This window comes from Rattus norvegicus, chromosome 6 (assembly GCF_021556685.1).
Source record: "Rattus norvegicus strain SHRSP/BbbUtx chromosome 6, alternate assembly SHRSP_T2T, whole genome shotgun sequence".
In the NCBI taxonomy this organism is placed as follows: domain Eukaryota; kingdom Metazoa; phylum Chordata; class Mammalia; order Rodentia; family Muridae; genus Rattus; species Rattus norvegicus.
In genome coordinates this window covers 143718055-143740259 of record NC_141539.1, presented here as the reverse complement: position 1 = coordinate 143740259, position 22205 = coordinate 143718055, and the positions used below count along the sequence as shown (strand labels likewise).

At 46.3% G+C, this 22205-nt stretch overlaps 1 protein-coding gene across 3 annotated transcripts in view; it reads right to left on the bottom strand.

Annotated features, from left to right (window-relative positions):
- Positions 1-22205, bottom strand: part of Ptprn2 (protein tyrosine phosphatase, receptor type N2) — a 744317-nt gene that overhangs the window by 238600 nt on the left and 483512 nt on the right. For all 3 annotated transcript variants that reach the window (XM_087552435.1, XM_087552436.1, NM_031600.2), the window contains 1 exon segment: positions 14880-14944. In XM_087552435.1, the coding sequence (XP_087408561.1) occupies positions 14880-14944 (65 nt within the window).

Here is a 22205-nt window from a genome sequence, read left to right as displayed (position 1 = left end):
CACACTTTACCTGCAACCAATCAAAGTGTAACAATATTAAATAAAGTTACAGAAATTAATTCATTAGGATTAAATTGTGCAACGTTCCAAGAAGTGTGATGGACCCTTGCATCATCCAGCACTGTCCCACTTGAGATGTGGCCAAGCTCTTTGTCCAGAATACTCAGGCCATATATGCTACCTTCCCATCGGTTACCTAGCAACCATATCAGTTATCAAATCGACTGCTTTACATCCAAGGCTTATGTTGAAGCCACCCCCACTGCACTTAACTGTGATCACCAAACATGGGGGTCACAATGCTAGTCATCCAGATGGGCCAAAGAGAAGCCAAATGCTTCCTTTAAATGAAATGGAGAAAGTTTCCAATTTAAGAAAAAAGACTGCATGAAGGCCAGATTCTTCTGTGCGTAAAATTGTGATGAAACAAAAAGAACTTTCGGTCCATTTGGCTGATATACTTCAAAAAAAAATAATTCTAGCTACAGTGCATGCTGTGTGCTTGGTTCCAAAGGAGAAGACAGGAAATGACAGGCTATCGGACATTCTTGGAAACTCTCAATCCTGGAACATACACTCCCCTACGGAGTCAGGTCTCTCTCATTCATTAGGTTTGAAAACGAGTTTAAGAGACTAAAACTTTAATTTCCCCCATAACGTCAAGGTGGCTTTACTTTTTTTTCTTTCTTTCTTGAGACAGGGTATTATGGTGTCTAGACTGGTTTTGAACTTACTCCATGCCCAGTGAAAACTCTTACCTTTCATGCTTTTACCTCCACAGTGCTGGGATCACAAGCAGGAATGAGCATACCAGTTTACGTGGTGGTAAATTTCTAACCTAAGGCTTTGTGCTTGCTAGACAAATGCTGCCAATTGGAGCTACTGCTCTGCCTCACCCCAAAGACAGTTTTTATTTGAGGCATCAAGCTTTCCATACAAATGTTTCTTGGTGCCTCTACCCATGAGGAGGCCCATGCCTGTGACTCTGCATGTTAGGCTTCCCGGCATGGCTTGTAGCATTCAGGATTTGTTCAGAGAGCTTGGAAATCCAACTGTGAGGACAGGGGCTCTGGGCTTGCAGACTGAAAACCCTGTCCTGACCTTTTTCAACCAAGTAGATCCCTTGTGACCTCTTAGTTCAGTGAGAGTTGTGTTGTCGACACCCAAAAGGAAAGCATGACATAGATGGGGTAGCTCTTCTCAGGCTTCTATGCTTACAGCAGATAAAAATGCTCAGAGACCACTTGGATGCCCTTGCTCAAGGTCCTGCACCCTCATTTTGATGTGATGTGGGTGGAGAATTTCCATTCAGGCTCCAGTATTAGAAAATAAGTCCATGCTAACTCCTGTTCAGCCAAGGTCTTAATTCTGGAACACAGGTGGCTCCAAACACAGATATTCACGGAGCTTTCCCATTTGTCTGTTTCTCCATCTTCTCTTCACATCTTTCCCCCTTCCCTTATCTTTTAAGTCCTGGTAAATTCTTGGCAACTCACAGAGGATTAAGTCACCCTAATTTCAGGAGCCTATCAAGTTCAGAAGAGATGTGTAAGTGTGACCCCTAGTGGCAGTAAGGGAGGCAGCGGTGCAGGTGCAGGAACCACCCAGAGGCTGAGATCCTGCAGGGCTGTGCAGGAAGAAAGAACACGTCCAGGGCCTCACAGTGGACCTTCCCTGATAGCCAGGACCAGGCCCGCAGTGTGCCTTGAGTGATTTCACCTGATCTGCTATCTACTAAATGACCTGCTAACATTCTTGTGGACCAAGCTCAGGATGGACAATCTCCCTGAAAATCCCTATAGTCTACTTTCACCTAGGCCAGTTCCTTTCTTCCTGTCCTTTAGCATGACCTATTTGGGAGCCTCAGAAAGTCCTCTCTACTCCCGACTACCATGAGGAAAACCCTGTTATTCCTGAGGCATCTTTTATGTGGATTTGGGTGAAGCAGAAGACAAATGCAGCCTTTTGTTGGGGTTCAGTTCTCAATGTCCAGAGGACAAACACACACTGGAGATCCCAAGGCAGAGTTATCTGCACAATGGGTGTGGTGTGGCTTTAGCTAAATCCTGGACAATTTGCGTTTGTCACAAATCAGTCCTCTCATGGGCAAATGTGAACAGATATTAGGACCCATTCGGCCTCAGTTGTTGAAAAGCTCCCCTCGTAGGAAATAACACAAGTAGACATTTTTCTAGAGGAGATCCACAGTGCCTGGCAGGTAGGCCCAGAGGTGTGAGCGTCAGCCTCAGCCATAGACTCTCCGGATGACCAATCATGTGGGAGGATGAAGGATAGGGTGGAGGGATGGGTGCTCTGGGGTAGCATGAGGAGCTACCCCACTCCCCATTGTGTACTCCATTGTGGTCCACTTTTGGGAGCAGAGGAGTTGTCTAGGAAGGAAGATAAAGGACAGCTGTCTGGGACTAGTGACAATGTACCATGAGAGAGATGATGTCCTGGACATGTGCTGGGAGCCACTGAAGTCTAAGAAGAGTAAAGACTAGACTGAATGTGCCCGAGATACCCAAGAAGGTGAACTTTGAGGAGAATGTTCTTTGCCTTGGTGGACTTTGGTAGCCCTCACCCAACACTGAACATGGTACAAGACACAATGCTACAGTGGTTAAAAACCTCAGGCCTGTATATCACGAGCTTGGCTTTTCTCATGGCTCCTTGGGTCTCCTCTTAGTATGTCCACCCTACATCCACAGAGGAACAAATGCCTCTGGACCCTGCAGCTCAGTGGAGGATAGTTTCAGGCAGGCTGGAAGGAGACCATGGCTCCAGATGCCAGGAGCACATGCTACAAGGATGATGGGAGACCTTTCATGCCACTTTTGAGTTCTCCAGCTGATCTTCTTCAGTCCAAAGAGCTGTTGAGAGGAGATTCAGTATAGAAGCCTACATCTGACTCTAGAAGTCACATCCCCAAGCACTTCTCCAAATGGCTGAGGTGTCCCATGGTACCTGGCCCAGGGTTGGGGAGAGCAGCTGTCCCATGGTTAGCTGTACTTGAACTGGGATGGGAAGACCAGTAGAGCTAACCATGGAATAGTAAGTTAGGAAAGGACTTCTATCAAAGTTACAGTGAAGCCTAGTCAATGTCACTAGAGGACAAATGTGATAGATGAGGTTGCCTCCCATGGTTCTGTAATTGATGCCCTAGCATATTACACTGGGTTCTTAGCAGGGCTAAAGCAAGCCAATCCTCCTAGGAATTTGTCAATAAGTTAAGGGAGGCCAGGTTCTGGTCCCAGTGGTTATTTTCAGGGGCTTGTGGTCCATGGTGACCTGAACACAGGGGATGTTTGTAGCGATGTGTCTGTTAATGGCACAGTTATAACAAGGATCGGTGTAGTTTCTGTGTAGCCATGTTTCCCAGATGGGTATTTGTTTACATGCTTCCTTTCAAATGCATGTTGACAGTTAAGGAAAAGCATAGATAGCCTCAAGCAAAATCACCAGCTCACACATGTGTCCTATGTACTCATGCACAAATGCATTCATGTATGCATGCACACATGTTTCTATACATGGGCACTCATGCGCATATGCACGCCTGCACACATGAGTCCTTCGCACGGGCACTTAGGCACACATGAGCACATGCACACGGGGCTACCTCCAGCAGCCACCATCTTTTCTTTTCAAAATCATACATATTTCATAAAGCTTCATGCAGAGTGTCTTCTGATTTATGGTAATTGTCAACAAAAGCAAAAACACAGACAATTTTAACCCTGCAGTAGCTGGCATGAGATTAGGCTGTTGTTTTTCTTTTCCTTTACAGTGGGAAGGAGGCTCCAAAACACTCCATCAGACGAACCTCTGGGGGCTCACATGCAGAGAGGGTATTGTAACCCTAATTGTGGTTCAGTGTGTGCACCGGGGCTGTATCTATACACGATATCGCCTGGGCAGCCCATGGGCTAAGGCTGGAGGACTTTGACTAAAACTCATTTCCATATCAAACCCAATTTAGATGAAACATCTTGGTTGAAAAAAAATAACAGTGCATCAATAGCCCCTTGATTAGATTTTCATCTCTCAAGCAGACAAATATGAATATTTATTATCATGAATGCAGATTTTTCTCTTTCTATTGCTCTGATCTTGAATATTATCCATTACTAATTTTTATGAAAATTTGGGCAACATAATGTTTTCACATAAACTGACAGTTCTTGAGATAACCCCTGGTATTGTCTGGTTGAAAATGACAGCTTCCGCTCATTCATGTGTTAACGAGGGATTAAATATTGTTTTTCATTCCCATAATCTAAGATGGACTGGAAATTAAAAATTGAACATTGTATATTAGCAGGGCTTTGAGGACCAGAATTTGTTTGCATTCACTTAGGGAAGATCTGCAAATTAGCAGCTTAATAATCAGCTCCTCTTATGTTGCTGCTGAAGGCGGCCTCATAAAGCACTGCTGACATTTCTCAAATAAATTCATTACTCTACCTGTAACACCCAAATGAAAAGACGTCCAATAAACCACAAGGAACAGACAATCATTGTTCCAAAGAGCAAAGTCTCAACACAATTTTTAGTGCCTTTATGTCTCTGCTAGGGCAAGCTGACTACTCCAGGTGGTGTCCTACTCTATATCACAACCATCCCATCAGTGGGAGGCAGGAATATTGTCACATGTCTCCATTATAAGTTGCCCAAGGTGGGACCTTTTTACATATTGCTACCCATCCCTGCTCCTGGAAGGTACTCTTTGCAGCAATGCAATGCCACTTCACCTGGTGATATTGTGATACAGTTTTTCTCTTACTGGATTCATGGCCGTGGATTCATCATGGAGTCATGACCATGATGGAAATGTAAATTTGACAGGACTTGGGATTAAAAAGTTATCATCATGGTTTTAAAACACACGCTAAATTCCATCGATCCATTACCAATCCACCCACATACTTATGCATCTATTCTATCATCCATCTACCTATCCAAGATCTACTAATCCATTCATTGGTCCATCTACCTATATATCTGCCAACTCACCTAATCCCTTACCTACAGCTATCTACCTACCCATCCATTCACCCACCTACCCACCCACCCAATTATCTATTTACTTATTTATCCATGCATCCATTGACCCATTCACCCATGTGTTCACCTACCTACTCATCTACTCCCCGACTAGACAGCCATTCACTTGTCAGTCTACACATTTGTGTACCCTCCCCTTATCTCTCCAACTACCCACTGAAATATCCACACATCTATTCATCCATCTACATATACTTACCACCCTCCCCTATATACTCATCCACACACTCATCCTACTCACCCCAAATCATCTATTCATCTACTAACTCACCAGTCTACTTACTCATCTATTTAACTCCTCATCCATCTCTCTTCCTACCTACCCATCTGTGGTAGTTTGAATAGCAATGGCCTCCATAGACCTGATTGTTTGAATGCTTGGCCTATAGGGAGTGGCACTATTATGAGGTCTCATACATGCTCAAGTTATGCCCAGTGTGGTACACAGTCTTCTGCTGCCTCTGGATCAAGATGTAGAACACTTGGTTACTTCTCCAGCACTATGTCTGCTTGGGTACTGCCATGTTTCCGAGCACGATGATAATAAACTAAACCTCTGAAACTGTAAGTTGACCCCAATGAAATGTTTTCCTTTATTTCAAAGTTGCCTTGGTCATGGTGTCTCTTCATAGCAATGAAACCCTAACTAGCACACCACCTAATTATCTGCCCATCCATCCATCCATCCATTCATCTATCCATCCACCCATCCATCCATCCATCCATCTACCCATCTGTGCATCTGTCCATCCATCCATCCACTTAATTAACCTCCCTGATTTCCTTGGTAATATTTCTTGTGTTTTAATTTTATTCTTTGATATGGTAGAGGAAAAGGCATAGTCATATATCTCAGAAGCTAACTTTCCCAAGCACTATTTTTTTGGAAGTAGTAGATAAAAGACATTAGTGGGTTACACGTGTCCATGGTCAGCATGATGACTGAATTATGTTCCTCCAAAACCTGATTGTGAACCTCTGACCTGAAGGCATCTCAGAATGTAGCTGTATTTTGGAGAGAAGATCTTCTAGAGGGCATTAGGGGTAAAGTGGGGTTGGCTCTTATTAATAGAACTAGTGTCCATATAAGAAGGGATTAGGACTCTTATAAAGGAATAACCATTATTGGGACATGGGGACAGTGTTATCTATAAGCAAGGGGAGAGGCCTCAGAGAACTTGTAGGAGCCTCTGTACTTGAAGATTAGATTTTAGGCAAGGGTTGAGTCTCTGCTGCTTGGCCACCATCAGTGTACAGGGCTGAAACCATCACCAGTTATACCTGTCATTGGTAAGACAGGTAAGAAAGATACTAAAATACTTCACTCACAGACTTCTGATCATTTCAAGTAAATCTGAGAAGCACATAATTTCAATTCATTAGCTTTAAAATGTTATCAGCTTATAAAGAATGGGATCTATTTTGGCATCTTCAAACAGAATTTCTGTTGTTTCTTCTCTGCATCCTTATTTCTTCCCCTCCCTCTTCTCTCCCCTTCCCATTCTTATAACTTCTTTTATATTTTATCTTATTTTTTCACACATACCCTGATGGTGGACCTTTACAATGTTTAGAGTCAATGGAACAGATGGCTAGGTCTGTAACAGATACATGTTTGCTATAGAATGACAAGTTGGAGAGATGAGACCCAACTTGGGTTTAGCGCCACTTAAGAAACTTAAGCATACCATATTCACATGAGAGGAAGGTTCAACTGTAGGCCAACCAGCCACTAATACTGTCATTTCTAGACAGGACTGGGGCATCTCTGTCTCCTGCGTACTATGGGTTGATATCTTTTCAAAAAAGTATGCTCTAATACTAATACTTAAACTTATGAGGAAGCAAGACCTTGGTAGATGTAATTGCATTACAATAAAGTCATACAGGGTAGGCTATACCCTAAATCCAACATAGAGTTTTCTTAATAAGAAGAGACACAGATACCCAGAAAACCACTTAGCAATGTAGGGAGGCAGAGCTTGGGACTACATAACCACAAGCTAAGGAGTGCTATAGTAATTACTCCTCTCGTAGCTTTTACAAAACACTCAATGTGAACAGCATAAAGAGGGAGGAGCTTCTTTCAGCTCCTGGTTTCTAGGAGGTCAGGTCATAGTCACAGGCTCCCTGCTAGTCCTGGAGTGAGAATGAGCATCAAAAGGCTGCTCTTCACTGAATGAAGGAAAGAGCCCGATACTCCTATATCCTCCTAGCAGGCCCTACCGTCCCCAGTTCCAGCTCCTCTCAACACTCCATTCAGACTTGACTTTATCAGTAGAGTGATCAAACCTTCATTGATTAGGTCAGAGCCCTCATGAGCTAAGCCCCTCTGAAAATAGCCTAAACACCACACTGAGAGATGCGCCTTACAAATCTCCTAGGGGCCTCTCAGTCTAGTAATGTGGATGTCCAGGTTAACCATTACAAAGGGATCATGGGAGTGCACATTACACAAAGTGGGTTCTCCCTGGAGACATCAGAGGAAGATGGGCCCCTCTAGACTGAAATTCTAGTTTCTAAGGCTGAGGGAGCAGCTTTCTGTTGAGTGACTCCACCTAGGCTTTGGTATTCTGCTTAGCATCTCTGGGGCTCTGACACTCAGAAAACAGTGCTCTGTTGCTGGGAGATAGAAACCAGGCAGCAGCTCTTGGGTTATATTGACCTTCAGTTGTAGGAGACCCTGGAAATGGGCAAGCAGAGCCAGCCATGACTGAGCAGAATGGGGCAGGAGAGCAATTTACAGGAAAACATGGGATATCAAGGTTTGCTAATAAGTTTCTGTCTTCTGTAACTAAGAGGGTAGAATCTGCTGGAATGAGAGTCCAGGAGGCTGACATGAGTGGCCACACTGGACCCCTAGGTGTCATAGTAAAAGAAGTGTAGAGGGGCAGGTCCTGCTGTAGTGTGAGGCTTTCTTGTCTTTATTTTCTAATCAGAGAGGCAAGCTGGGGCTTTTTTCTGTGCCATCTAGACTGTGCTCCTCTTGGCAGGCCACACCAGCTAGGTGAGGACTGATGTGCATTTATGGTTATTGTAGTGTCTGGCTTTGCTAAGGGCAGAAGTAGCAATGACATGCTAGACCAAGGTCCCAGATGACTTCTGTGTTCAGTGGCCTTTCAATGACACCTGCTGACAAGGAACATGAGTATAGTAGCTGTGATGGAATGTTTAGGTAGGCACACACCTGCCTGTCTGTTGGCGAGCACTTACCAGTTTACAGGTGGACCCTCAGTTGAGCATACCCTCATACCTTATAGGGCAAGATGGTCTCTTTATCAATGTGCAGTGGATAGCAGGCCATGAGTGGGTGATTTGGGTCAGCATGTTCTCCTTTTGCTTCCCAGATAGAAGCACCACAGGAGGCTTCTAGAACAGACTGAGTCCTTGCCATCTCTTTAGACCTCAACTTGTTAAGTGAAAATCGCCTTCTGCTCCCAAGATCACAGGCCCACAGGAGCCAGAAGCCATCCTGCCCATGAAGATACCAGACAGGGTAGCCCCTCTGCTTCTCAAGGGGAGAAAGGTAAAAGATGTCACCCCTGGACCCTGCAGATAATGAGTCATGTCATTGCAGTTGAAATATACATTATGCAATTTTTTTATAAAACATATGAAAATGTTTGGAAAGAGTGAGGAGTGGGTAGCCACCATCAGATGCAACTTGCTTCATTTTACGTGACTATTTACCTTGATATTGAATAAAAATTGAATTTGTTACCGTGGCAACCGCTACATCCTATAGTTGCTCCCTGTCTCTGAGTCACAGGGACGCATGGAAGACCCATGTGAGCTTGGTGCTCTCTGCAGTGGTTCAGGAGAGAAAGGTATTCACAGTAAGACTATATTTGCAGACACAGCAAGTGCGGTTATTTACATGGGACTCATGCTGGTGCGATTTTTCTTTACCGCACAGAGCTGTGGGGGCTGGAGATGAACTGCTGTGGGCCTCAGGTCTGTGAAGTCAGAGCTGAATATCTGTTCCTGGAGCCCAGGGATGGATGGGCTGCTGGGAACTTCAACTTCTGTCTAGTCTTCTCACCACTCATGAGGGCTTCAGGGGAGCTGAATGTGGAGATGGGGCCCCAGATATTTAATGCAATTTCATGCAGATTTTCCTTTTCAAACACAAATTAGGAGTCCTGACAAGTCAACAGTCTTTTCTCAGGCCTGTGCACTTTTGCATTTAAGAGAAAAAAAAATCCGTTTCCTTTGTCAAGAAATGCAGATTAGAATAAAATGAGGTGAATGTGCATGGAATGCCAATGAGGGTCCTGCAGGAGTGAAACAAGAGCACCCTACTCCCTACCCCAAGGGTAGCTCTGGCTCCTTCCCTGTCCTCATTGGGAATGCTCAGTGGGGAGTAGAGGAGGCTTCTGGTGTCCTGGGGAATGCCTGTGGAACCTGTGGTTTTCCCAGGTTTTCAGGGAGCCTGTGACTCCTAGGGCACAGCATTCTACACTGATCATAGCCAGCTTGTTCTCAGAGTATCCGTGGGCTAAGAGGGTGTGGGTTGAGGGGAGAATACATGCTGTAAGCACATGCTCTCACTTGTCTGTGGGGCCCCCTGGCATATGTGATCAGACATGGCTACAACACCACCTAGAACCCAGGCCCTGGTCTTCACTCTACCACCCCTGTACTTTCCACACCCCTCGCACCTCAATCTCTCTCTACACACTCTGGGACCCGTGTTGCTCCCTTGGTTCTTTTGAATTCACCTACAGGCAGGCTGACCTACCCATGGAAGAGAAGAGAGCTTCTTAGAGCTATAGTGAGGATGGCCACCCAAGGAAAAGCAGCAATTCCATTGCCGAGAAATGGCACCTGAAAGTTCAGCTTATAGAGTCAAGATGAAGAGTGAGAAGGATGCCATGGACCTGTTTACACTGTTTACACTGTGGTACACAGTGGCATCGCTGCACAGGGCATTTCTGAATCACTCTCCCTCAGCCACGACACATTTCAGCTGGGAGCCACAGTGCACACTTCCCAGGGACTGTTACTCTAGCAGTCAGAGCGCACAAGGAGCCAAGAGGAGTAGTTGAAGGTCATGGACATTGGATCTGAGCCTGGAACACAGGAAGGCCAGACTGATGTCCTCATACATATCCACTAGACCCTAGGTTGGCAGAATCCCCTCCTACTTCCAGGTTTACCAACAATGCCAGCTGTGTGAAGGGTTTCCCCGAGCTCCTCCCACATCAGGATGCACGAACACCCACTTTACCACCACTCCCAACGCTTTTCCTCCTTGACCTCTATCTACGTGCAGCCCTCACCGAGGGCTTTGCACTGCTTATTGTGCTGTACCCAGGAACAAGGCACCCTATGGGGTGGACACAGGTACGTGATGGCTAAGGATACCAATGTCACAGTATGTCAGAGTCAGTGGGGACCCAGCCGGCTTTACCGTCTCCAGGGATGCCTACCCACATTGGTGTGGTCACTTACTAGAGTTGTATGCCATTTTTATTTAGATGGTATAGCGGGGTGCTAATGACTCAGAGCTGCTCATCACAGCACACAGTATAAATCTCCTGCTTTTACTGATGACATACAATTACCTACACGGATCCAAGGGGGCGTCTGCTAGGTGAGGGTTATGGAGGGATTCTCTGGTCCAGTTTGCAGCATCTTGAATCTATGGTGGTTTCAACAGAATAGGCCAAGAGAAATTGAAGAACAAACTTACAACCTCCAACCTCGCCACAGGATGCCTGATCTGTGAGCAGCAAAGTGTCTGCACATGCGTGTATGGCTTCTTTAAAGGCAGCAATTCGTGTGTGCATGTGTGTAGAGTCACCTTATGGGCACAGTTCTCTTAGTGATTTCAAGGATTGCAGAATTCTCCTGACTTATTACACCATAATTATTTACCTTGCTACAGTTTTATATTTTAACTCTCTCCTTTCTTCCTTCCAACTCTTTCTTCTCTCATAAAGCTTTTTATTCCTTTTATTTCTCTACTTGGTGAGTGGACTCCTTATAGAAATGCTGTGAATCCAAACTCTAAATCAAAGGATCAGGCTTTATATTTTTGGCACAGAGGACCCGATGCACCACGGGTCTGCCCTTTGGTTTGGCCCAAATGTTCTTTCAGGATCCAAGCTCCTCCTAGTCACCTAGAGCCACTGGGCTGGACATGTTTGCTTGCTTATTCGTTTATTATATGTATGAGTGCACATGCATGTGCCCGTGCCACGATACATATACGGAGGTTTAAGGACAGCCTGTGGGAGACAGTTGTCTATCCCACCATCTAGGACCCAGGGACTAAATTCAGATCATCAAGTTTGGCAGCAACTGGCTTTCTCCACTGAGCCTTCTCAATAGCCCTGGGCCGGGATTTTGATGAAAAAGGCTTAAAGCTACAATACCTCCTTCAACAGAATAAGCTAAGGTGGGATTTGAAGGAGAAAATGAGCCTACTCCCCCCACATCCCTTCCTCTCATCTCTTGCTTTTCATTCACAACCATGAATCCCCATGCAGGATCTAAACCAGGGTTTGCTGCAGGAGAGCCGCAGTAGTTTGTGGGGCAGAAGTGCCAGCTCATGGACTTCTAATGGACATTGAAGATGGGTATATTTGTAGGCATACGGTTCCTCTTTGGACAAAATTGTTCCCTGAAGCTTTGAAGAACAGTTGTGGAGCTTGCGCAGGCAAACCTCCTCAACCCTTGAAAGATGTCTGGGAACTCTTTGGAGAGGTTCCTGGGAAAGCTCATCTGGTCTACCAGGTGGGAGGCCTCTCTCCAGCAGGGGGAGTTCAGTTCCACCAGAGTAGTTCTTGCCCCTCTACAAGCATTGCTCTGGACTCCTCCCCACTGTGGTCTTTAGAGCCACTTGGTGGTGGTGATGCTGGACCAGGTAGTCTGTTCTGTCTGCCTTACAGGCTGGGCAGACAGCCTCCTAATCAGTTTATGGCTACCATCAGAACTAGAGGCAGCCCCGCTCCATAATGAGGGAGACCCATGCCTGGTGGAAATTATCTAGGCTGTTTTCTCAGCACATTCTGAGCTCTTCTTTGGGGGCAAGTATAATTGTCCTCTGGAGGAGACACAGCTTCATTAATGTGACTAAAATGTGAAAAGTTTCCAAGGTGTCAGAAATTAGATTTTTGAAATACATCAAAATACCACCCATCTATTCGGGACGTGTGCGTGTGCACCACAACCTCCTCATTTCCTTTAAATTTTGTTTTGAGATATTTCTATTTGGCTTAAAAGGTTTTAATTCTGCTATCTGTCATCACATGTGTGAATTACAAGTGCCTGGAGCAGATCTGTAAATGGCGCTAGATTTCTAGCAATCACACTCTGCTTTACATCCCAGAGTCAGGAATTAGAAGAATTAGAAATACACCAAAAAAAAATCATCAAAATCAAGCTTCCTGAATGAGAGAGTTAAAATTAGGAAAAAGATATGATTAGGTTTCTAAAAATTTTCTCGGCTTGAACCCTCTCCTCCAATTTTGCTCCTGTAAATGTTCTCTGCCTGTCAGCGCAGCTTACGGCCTCGAGTTGGCAAGGGATATGCCAAGGAAACATGTGGAGAGCTGGGCTCAAGGCCATTGCAGTGATACCAGCCAACACTAAAGGTTCGACAGGCATCGGCTCTCAAAGTGGCTTCTGGTCGAGGCAAAGGATTAAAAAATAGATATTTGGAATAAGGGGTTATCTCCAGGAAGCACTGTGGCAGCATGCTGTGCTCCTCTGGGGGCTTCTGGCTTGAATCTCAGAAGAGAAGATGACTAGCATGGCAGAAAGGGGACGCTGAGATCAATAAGGAAGTTCTTCCTGCTAACTCCGTCCAGGCATGTTATATCTGCTATCTCAGAAAACCTGCACAAGATCTTCCAAGGTAGACTGACCTATGTTACAGAAGGGGAAATGAAGCCATGAGGTAGACTGTCTACCGTGAGGTCGGCTGAGGTAGACACTAACTACCTGTGTGGCAGCATAGAACACGGAGCCACAAGTTAGGAAGAAAGACGACCTAGAAGCCATCACTGTAGAACGAGAGAAGATACTTAGGGTGGTGAACACACAGGCAAACAGAGGGAAAGCCTGAACTCGTTGGTAGAAGGAAAGGGCTGGAGGCCAGAGCCTGTTGGGCAGAATAGGGTGGGTCATTGGGAGTCTGAGAACACAGCTTTTCAACCTCTCCACTCCTGGATGAGCAGCTGCATTCTAAGCAGGCCACACAGTAAGCAGGTCCTCAGGCTCAGGGTGGGCTCTTATTAAAGAAGCCAAGAAAAGCTTGGGAGGTGCTTGAGAACCAGGCCTGTCTTGGGCAATGGGGTTGGCCCACTGTACATCCGACTGCCCTTAAGCAGCTGGAGGCCACACTGCAATAAGGGATGAGGTACTCAGCAACCAAGTACATGAATCACACTGTGACCTCCCCTGTGAAGCGAGGTCTTATCACCCCGCCTGCCGCCTGTTTCTGAGTGGCTCAGTCCACAGTCTCTGTGTTTTCTGAGACTGGGCCATACCAATAAGTGCTGCCTGAATGTGGGTTGCTCTCAAAGACTGGGCGCCACCATTTCTCCCCAAAGAAGTAACTGAGCTGCAAACAGCCCAGCACATGAACTCGCCCGTCCCCAGCTAGAGGCAGGCAGTAACATCTAAGTGCCCACTGTCCAGTCTCCTCACCGCACTGTTCTCCCTGACATGCCCACCGCTCCTCACTTAGATAGCGGGGGTTCAGGAAGCCCCAAGACATTTGGCTTCTTTCTTCCTTCCACTTCACTGGCTGCTAAAGAAACAGCAAATAATCAAGAGCGTCTTCAGCTGTCACCTGCTCTGCTTATCCAGCCTGGCCTCAAGAACACACAGAGGAGAGTGACATTTGTCAGGCTTTAGGAATGTCCTTTGAGAAGTTTCTATCAGTTATAGACTCTCGCACTCTGCTGTCAATAACTAAGATGCCCCAGGCACTCAAGCCCTCTTAAGAGCTACCTGGAAGCCCAGGTCTCTGAGAACGGCCACCAATTAAGCAGCTATTGGCTCCAGGAGCCAAAGACCTGGTTGCAAAATCAGAGCTTCCCCCAAAGAACCTTCCAGTCCCTAAGTGGCTCCACAAGGACAAACCGTTGTATAGCAGGGAACACTTACAAACAAGCACTCCTTAATACTTAATTAACTTTAATGACAAGTGCTGTGAAATCTGAATTTCAGACACAAGAGCACAGATTGGCTTTGGTCCACGCTGACTTATGAGTGGCTACACGCAGCTCCCAGGAGGAACCTCAACCACTGTCACATGTGCACTTCATTACACTGTCACTCGGCCAAGAGAGCAGCCACCAGCAAGCACGGAGAAGACAGAGCGTCTGGTAGCAGCGAGGCAATGGCCGGACACCAAAGAGTCTAAGAGCGTCAAGTCACTTCAAGGAAAGATTCATAGCTCTCTGCACCTTTGTTTAAACACACGTGTTTAAATAACAAAGACGCTGACTCTCCAGGGAAAGAGTAATTTCCAGGATCTTACTCCTTTTCAATAATTTAAGTATTACATATCATCATCTTTCCTGGAGCTTCCTATTTGGTTAGTGATAGATTTTTCTTGGGGAGATACAAAACTATGATTTCAAAGGCATAACATCAACAGTCACATTTGCCTACACCATTAGTCAGCATCTATAAACACTGGGAGGACCGACCTCCCACCAGCTGAGCCAACAAGACGGTACTTGGATCACCCACACAATGAGCCAAACCTATGATACTGGATTTAGCCAGCCGGCCAGCACTGAGACACCCGGTGTGAGGGCCTCTCTTGTGAGGATACTCCTCAACCTACTCACCGGCCTGATTCCACTCTGCAGGATGGTCAGTCCAGTTGCCTTCTCCAGCTCATCTTTGTTGTCAACTGTGAGAAGAAAAAAATCAAAAAAAGGTCAGCACAGAAAAGGGTGGGGTATCTGAAAGTGCTCTCTGTTGACGAATTCCCCCAAACAACCTCATGGAGATGCTATGTTGAACAACAGATGGGACATGGGCATGCACAATCCCATGTCCCACTCAGTAGCTGGCCTGCCTCAGCAAAGCACCTTGTGTGCTTTCTATACCATCTTAGAAGGCATGCCATGCTAGGCAGCCTCCAGTCATTGAGGATTTGATGGGAAATCGTATGTAAACACACTCTGCAAACCATAAGTTCTTATTTTAAAACGGCGTAATGTTATGTATATGTCTAAGTCTACACCCACTGAGAAATAATGTTTTGTTACTAGCACTGCATGGACTTGGAAAAAGCTGCCTGTGTGCTTACCTCACCGGATCTGTGACTTATTTCACTCTCCTTTAATCCATGTCTCTATCAGAAACATCCTATGGTAGTTTTGTTTCAATAAAGAGCCACCCTCATCTGCTCCTGACTTCATGTGAGGAAGACTTTCAGAGAACAAATTCTATTTGATATCATGCCAGGAGAAATGAGCTCGGGAAACAATTAGCAGATGTAAATGAAGTCTTAGCCGTGGCAACGTTGGGGCAGCAGACACAGCTGCCCCCACTTCCCAGAGAGGAAGTGTGTCATGAGGCAATTGACCTTGGCTTATGATTCGGTAGAAATATTCCTTTGGATAAATCTCCTGTCATTTCGGAAATAAAAACCAGAAGAAAAGAAAACCTAGAATTTTATTGAAAACCCCATGAACGGGGAGGGCACTGCAATTGTGCTTAATACTGAACGAGATAGCAAGAAAAGATCAGATGGGCTCGCCTCATAATGTGACACACCTGTGCGGATCTTGGGTAATGGAATTATGTCTTTGAGAGGTATACAAACGATATCCCATTACAACCCACCTGCCTCCTCTACCTCCGGGGACTTTCGTTGTCTTATAGAAAAAAGACTCCCTCTTTAACAACAGGACATAAGTTTTTACACATAGACAGTCCCCGCTGTACCGAGAGACTGAGGTGGACATAAGGCAATCCAGGGTAGGGATGGAGAACTGTAGGACCTCTTTGGGTGGTGGGATGATGTGGGGTGGAGGCAAGTGACTGCACAGCTTTAGAACTTGGATGGCAGGAGACTGTTCCTTGAGGTATAAAGTGATTGGTTTTCAAGTCTCTTGTATTGTCTGGTGGCTATTTGGAGTGGTCTAACAGCAACTCTAAATAGGTTCCTATACATGGAATTTATAAACACTCCAGTTCCTGCTAGAGAGCAGAGATTGCAGACTTAGAGACTTTTACAGAAAGCAGTCAGCCAATATGTGACTAGGCTGAATAGCCTAACCCAGGGTTAGCCTAGTCTTCTTAGAAAGCAGTTGAGTATCTTAGGGCTGGTGGGCAGTGTCTCTGTGACTCCGTAGTGTCACCTTGGTGTGGAAAGGCAGCACACCTGCCTGGGTGGCTGCTTGAGGGAAAGTTTAGTTACAGAAGCAGCCCAGGCTGAGGAGGCAATTCTTCCAAACTTCTGGAGGGAGCTAGCTGAACAGCCACCCCAGGGATGCCATGTAAGGCTGCAAGAAGTAGACCACCGTCACTCCTGAGACTTGGAGACCTTGTCCTGGGAAACCACAGACAAATGCTCTAGGTGTGAAAGCCCCTCTGGAATTCTTCAACTCACCCAACCTGGACATTTCTGTTGGATGTATACACAAGTATGGCGTTCGATGAGCAACCCTGAACGAGTTCAGTCAACAATATCAACAGCGAGAGCATGTGTTATGGCTTGGTTGGCAGCATGGCCTCTCAGGGTCTCACCCACTACTTGGCAAGCCGCTTTCAGTGCATGACCACACATGCTTAGACTCTCCTGGGCAGAGCTGCACAGCTCGTCCACTGCTTTTCAGGGCAGGGAACCTGCTTTGCCATTCCGAGCTTGGCACTTTTCTGACTGCCTGACCAGCACTCTGTTGTGCTTTGGATGTGCCTCCTACCCCTCTGGCCTCTGTGAGTACGGTCTGGCCACTTCAAGGCCATTGACAGGTGGGTGAGGTGTTGTCTGACCTTGCAGGGTCTGCTCACGAAAGTGCAGAATCAATTCTAAAGGGCAGAGCCAGGCTGGGATGTGGTTCAGTTGGTAGAGTACAGAAAACTCTTAAGTAGAGGCAACAGGCTCAGTTGTTACATAGCAAACTTGAAAAAAGCCTGGACTACCTGTCTGAAGAAGAAGGAGAAGAAGAAAAAGAGAGGGTGGTGGTGGTGGTGGTGGAGGAGGAGGAGAAGGGGGAGAAGGAGGAGGAGGAAGAGGAGGAGGAGGAGGAGAGGGAGAGAGAGAGGGGGAGGAGCGGGGAGGGGAAGGGGGAAGGAAAGAAAGACCTTTTCTCAAACTAACCTAAGCACAAGTATGTATTGGAATCTAAATAATGAGGTAAATAAACAACAGTGACACATCCGCTGAACACTTGGTTCAGCTGAGCTCCAAGACAGGCTCCGTTCACAGTTTACCTTGCAAAACCCTTGAAGCCACCGAGACTGTAGGTTCCCATCTATACCCTACAAACAGGACAGAGGACAGCAAGTGTACTACTGAGGAAAGAGTCTGCGTCTCTGAGCTCTGGGTCACGACCCACTGTCATCTATAGCTTCTGTGCTTAGGGTCTGTGACAACCCATAAGGAACAATACCCTCACAGGCCTACCAAAATATTGATTTACACTCTGGAAACCTGGGAGTTTGAGACTTGCTCTGACAGTCTGGGAAAGACAGTCTGTTCTAAAGAGCTACCACCGAGACCTGAAAGAAGGGGTCACTCATCAAAACTTGGAGAAAGTGAGGAGCAGTTGAACAGCTGTTAAAGCCTAGACCGGCTGTCGAGCTATGTGGAGGGGAGGCTTCTGGTGGAGAGAGCAGAGTATCAGGTAGACTGTAAGGGGTGGGGCCGGGTGGTCAAACGATGGGGTACCTATTAGAGGGGGTGGGGTCATCTGGTAGAGGGGCAGAGGACCAGGTAGAAAGGGTGGGGCTCTAGTAGGAGCCAGTGATGATCCAGGTTTTGGTGAACCTTTCATGACAAAGCAGAATGTTTGGTTCTTCACAAGTGCCTTGAGGTCATCTGAGAAGGAGGTTTTGACCTATGCAGCACACAGACCATTCAAGGCCTTTATGAGATGGGATATCTTTGAATGACACAGTCTTGTGTCCCGCCAGGCCATCTGAGCACTCTATGAAATTCTGTGTATACTGTTATCTTGATTCTCACATCTGAGCTCCTTGTTCCACTTATCAGTGGCCCAGTTGTACTGGTACAGGTCAGTCTGTTTGGTCACCAGGCAGGGCCTCTGGTGCCTCCTGAGTCCACTGCTTCCCTGTCTTACCTCTGTCTTCATTCTGAGGACACAGGGTCTGTCTACATTTCTTTCCTGTACTTGGCATCTCTGGCAGAGCCTCCCCACCCTACCAGCATCTTGCCACTGCATGTCTTAAAAGCCCAGGTAAGGCTATTCCTAAGACACTTGCCCTAAACTATGGGGTCAATCACATTCCTGCCTGGTAAGTAGTCTCCTATCCAGCCTCCATCCACCATGGCTCAGCTCTCAGTACAGGGAGGATCTCCCATCTCGGAACCTTTAAGAAATTTTTTAAGGGTCTATTTTCAAATTTACTTTGAGCCAGTGTGGTTCAGTTACAGTTGAACAGAAAACACTGAACCCCTGTTCATCTCTGTTGGTCTAGCTCCCTACACCCAAGTAAAAGTTAGAGTAGAAAATTACTAACAGGCGAGCTTTCCTAGAAACCTGCCAATATGACTCTTATATTCCTGATAAGCTTCAAAATAATCAAAATGTAACATACAGAGATGAACCTACATATGGTCTGTTAAGCAATAGAGAAAGGTTAAGCATCAGAAGGAAAGGTAATGCCTAGATGAAGTGTAAGGCCAAGCCTTCCTGATAACTCAGCCAAAGAAAGGGAGGAAGGGACCTGGGTTGTAAAAGCTGTTCTCTGTGTTCACAGTACCCACCATTCTGGGCTCTCATCTCTGGCTCTGAGAAGTCATAAAGCAAGCGGCCTTGTTTTCTGTTCTGTCTTCACTGCTTTCATTATGAAGTGAGGGTCCAGGTTTCTTACACCTCACATCTACGTTAGGGAACCCCGAGCATCAGTCTATAGTCCCTAACATGTGGCTCGGACTACAATGCTTCACGATCCTCAGCGTTTGCTCTGTGAATGGCTGTGAGGATTATGTAGGGATGTAGGCTTTGAAGACAGCAGATTACAATCTTCCTTCCCATGAGAGGTCACATGTATTTCCCAGTCTATGTGCTGCTATGGAAGAATGCCTGTATTTGGTCAATCTACTCTGCAGTGTTCCTAGGCTCTTTACCCAGAATGCACCAGGGCGGCTGTCTGCCTCCCTACAGGTAAGCTTTCTTTGTTTCCACCTGAAAGGCCATGCAAGTAAACGGAAAGGTCAGGATAATAGGTGCAGAAGACACCCCATAGGAGGGGCCTGCCTCTGTCTTCTACTGCATTCCTGTGGTCCTTGGTTTGCTCTGTTCAGCAGAGTCCCCCTATTTATACATTTGAGCGAGTCTTCCTTTCCTCCAGGGCACGAGGAGCAATTAAGTGTCTTTATTGGGTGCCGGTAAATGTGGTTGTGGCATATTCTCTGGGCCCTGGGCGGGAAAGGCTTCACTGAGAGTGGGGATGACTATAATGGCCACGCCCCCTATCTGTTTAGTCATTCATACCACAATCTGTTCACATCAGGCATCAGAGCACAACTCTCTAGCTCCCTCAGAAAGCATCGTTGTCATCAGGAAACCTGTGGTGGCCTGAAGAGGTGGCAGGTGAGCAGGATTTGGGACAGCCATGTTCCAGAAGTTTTATGATTGTACTCCCCCCCCACCCCCGCCCCAGAGAAATCCCTTCTGTCTCCTGTCCCCTCTGTCCTAGCTCTTGGGTACTCAGGGCCCTAAGCTCTTTTGTCATCTGTGGCATGTCTCTGGCTTCGGTTCTCCAGCCCTGCCAAGCCCTTCTCCTTTTGCCTCCCTGTGCCGTGCTTGGAAGGCTCTCACTGTGTAGACAATAGAGGCTGGGCGATTTTGCCTTTCTCCTTGTTATGTTTATGTTAAAGAATTTATCTTAAGCATTCACCCCAGTCTTCCTGTTTGTCTACCTCTGTAATTTTTCTTTCTTTATTTTTTTATTATTTATTATTTTTATTATTTATTAACTTATTCATTTAGCGGGGGAAGGGCTCTCTTGCCATGGTGTATATTAACGACAGAGCTCAACCTACAACCTATCTTGCTTTCATTCCTACTGCTCAACTCTTAGGGATGTCTTGCTCGGCCACATGTTCAAATTTCAGCTGAGTTCTTGTTTTTGCTAAGCTTTGGACTTGGAGCTAGCATGCATGATGAGAGCCGACCAGTGAGCCAGCGCAGCATGGGGACAACGAAAGAAACCGCTTTAACCGAGGCAGACAGCAAAGCAGAAAGCCCATTTTTATCTTCACGCGAGACAAAAAAGGGTTTCCAAACACTAAAAAGAAGTCCTTTAAAATTAAATTCACTAGATGAAGGATATGCAAATTACCTGAAGAAGCGGAACCCTGTAATGTTCTCAAAATTCTGCAATAGCCTATTTAATTAGTATTTTAATTTATCAGAATAATTCTTTGCACTTGACAATTTATGCAGCATTCCATATAATTAAGCACGTAGCGACAGTGGAGTAATTTTGCCTCTTCTCTTTATCCCTGATATTTTAACCTGAAAGAATGTGCAGAAGTCTCTTCTGTAATCTGAATTACAATGGGGACAACTTAATGGGGTCCCTCTGCTGGCAAGCTGAGCTGGGAGGGCTGCCTAGGTGCAGTGCTACCCAGGGGGCTGACTCCCTATGGACAGTGGCCTTGTCCCTATGGAAAGCTCCCTTGGTGGGGCTCCACACTATCTATATTCCTACACCCAGAAATCTCAGAAGGCTGTGTGGCAGATCCTCTATGATCTAGATTCCTTGTGGGTCCCATGCCTCTTCCCTGATAATCAGTCTTTCTGACAAGTCTTGGGTTCTCTATGCACTGGTGTGTGTGTGTTGTGTGTGTGTGTGTGTGTGTGTGTGTGTGTGTGTGTGTGTGTGTGTGTGTGTGTCTGTGTCTGTGTCTGTGTCTGTGTGTGTGTCTGTGTGTGCAGCAGACTGGCTTTCTCTCAGGTTTGGCCTGTTGGCACAGTTTTAAATAGCTGAGGTTAGATCTAAAACCCTCTCCAAAATAGTGTGTGGCCTCCAGAACACTGTGTGACTAGGCTAGAACAGGGCAGTGGAAGTTGTTACAGCTCAACTATCCTAGCCTTGATGAGCCCATGGGCCATTCTGTCACCTTCCTGGACCTAAGAGGCCTCCTCTGTGAGATGGGATGATGGAAGCCTGGAGATGAGACATTTCACTACACACCAAGTTCAATATTTCCTATCAGCTGACTTCCTGGAACTCTCTGAACTCACACCTGGACCAATCCTCTATGGGAAGAGGGCGGAAACAGGGCAGTGTTATAGGAGGTGACACACAAAAGGATACTCAGGACTACAGTCAGACATGAACTTATTGGCCTCTACAGCTAACTCTGCCTAGGTGCCCAACAGCTCAACCCAAACCCTTGACCTTACCTGCTTCTTTCTTCACATCTGTTCCCACTGGCGTTTTCAGCCACCAGCTACAATGGGGACACTTCCGTTCTTCCCACACCTGTTCTTCCCTGGTGTCCCCCAGCTTCCAGCTGCTCAGCCTTGGACTATGTTAGTCCCCTCTTTAGATTCCAACCATCTAGCCCATTGGCCAGTTTTAGAGTTCTACCAGACATGTGTACTGAGTCCAGCTGCACTCTCCACCCCTGCACACCCTTCCAGGCCCCACATACTCTGGTGGGGATCTGCAGTAGTGCATGTATCTGAGCCACCCTCTCTGTTCACACTTCCTTCATCTGCACTGCCTAGGAAACCTTGTCAGGATATGGGTATGCACATGTGGGGCCTGAACACCACAAGCTCTCAGGTGGCAGAAGAGACAAAGGGACTGACACACCAATCTCAAGCCTCAGATTGTGGAGGATCAAGAAATCTCTGCAAACACATCACTGTCACAGCAGACTAGGAGTCTGTTGTGTTCCTCGCCTGCATCCCTGGTTCTGGGAGTACTCATGCGTGCAGAGCTCATGTTCACTATGCATA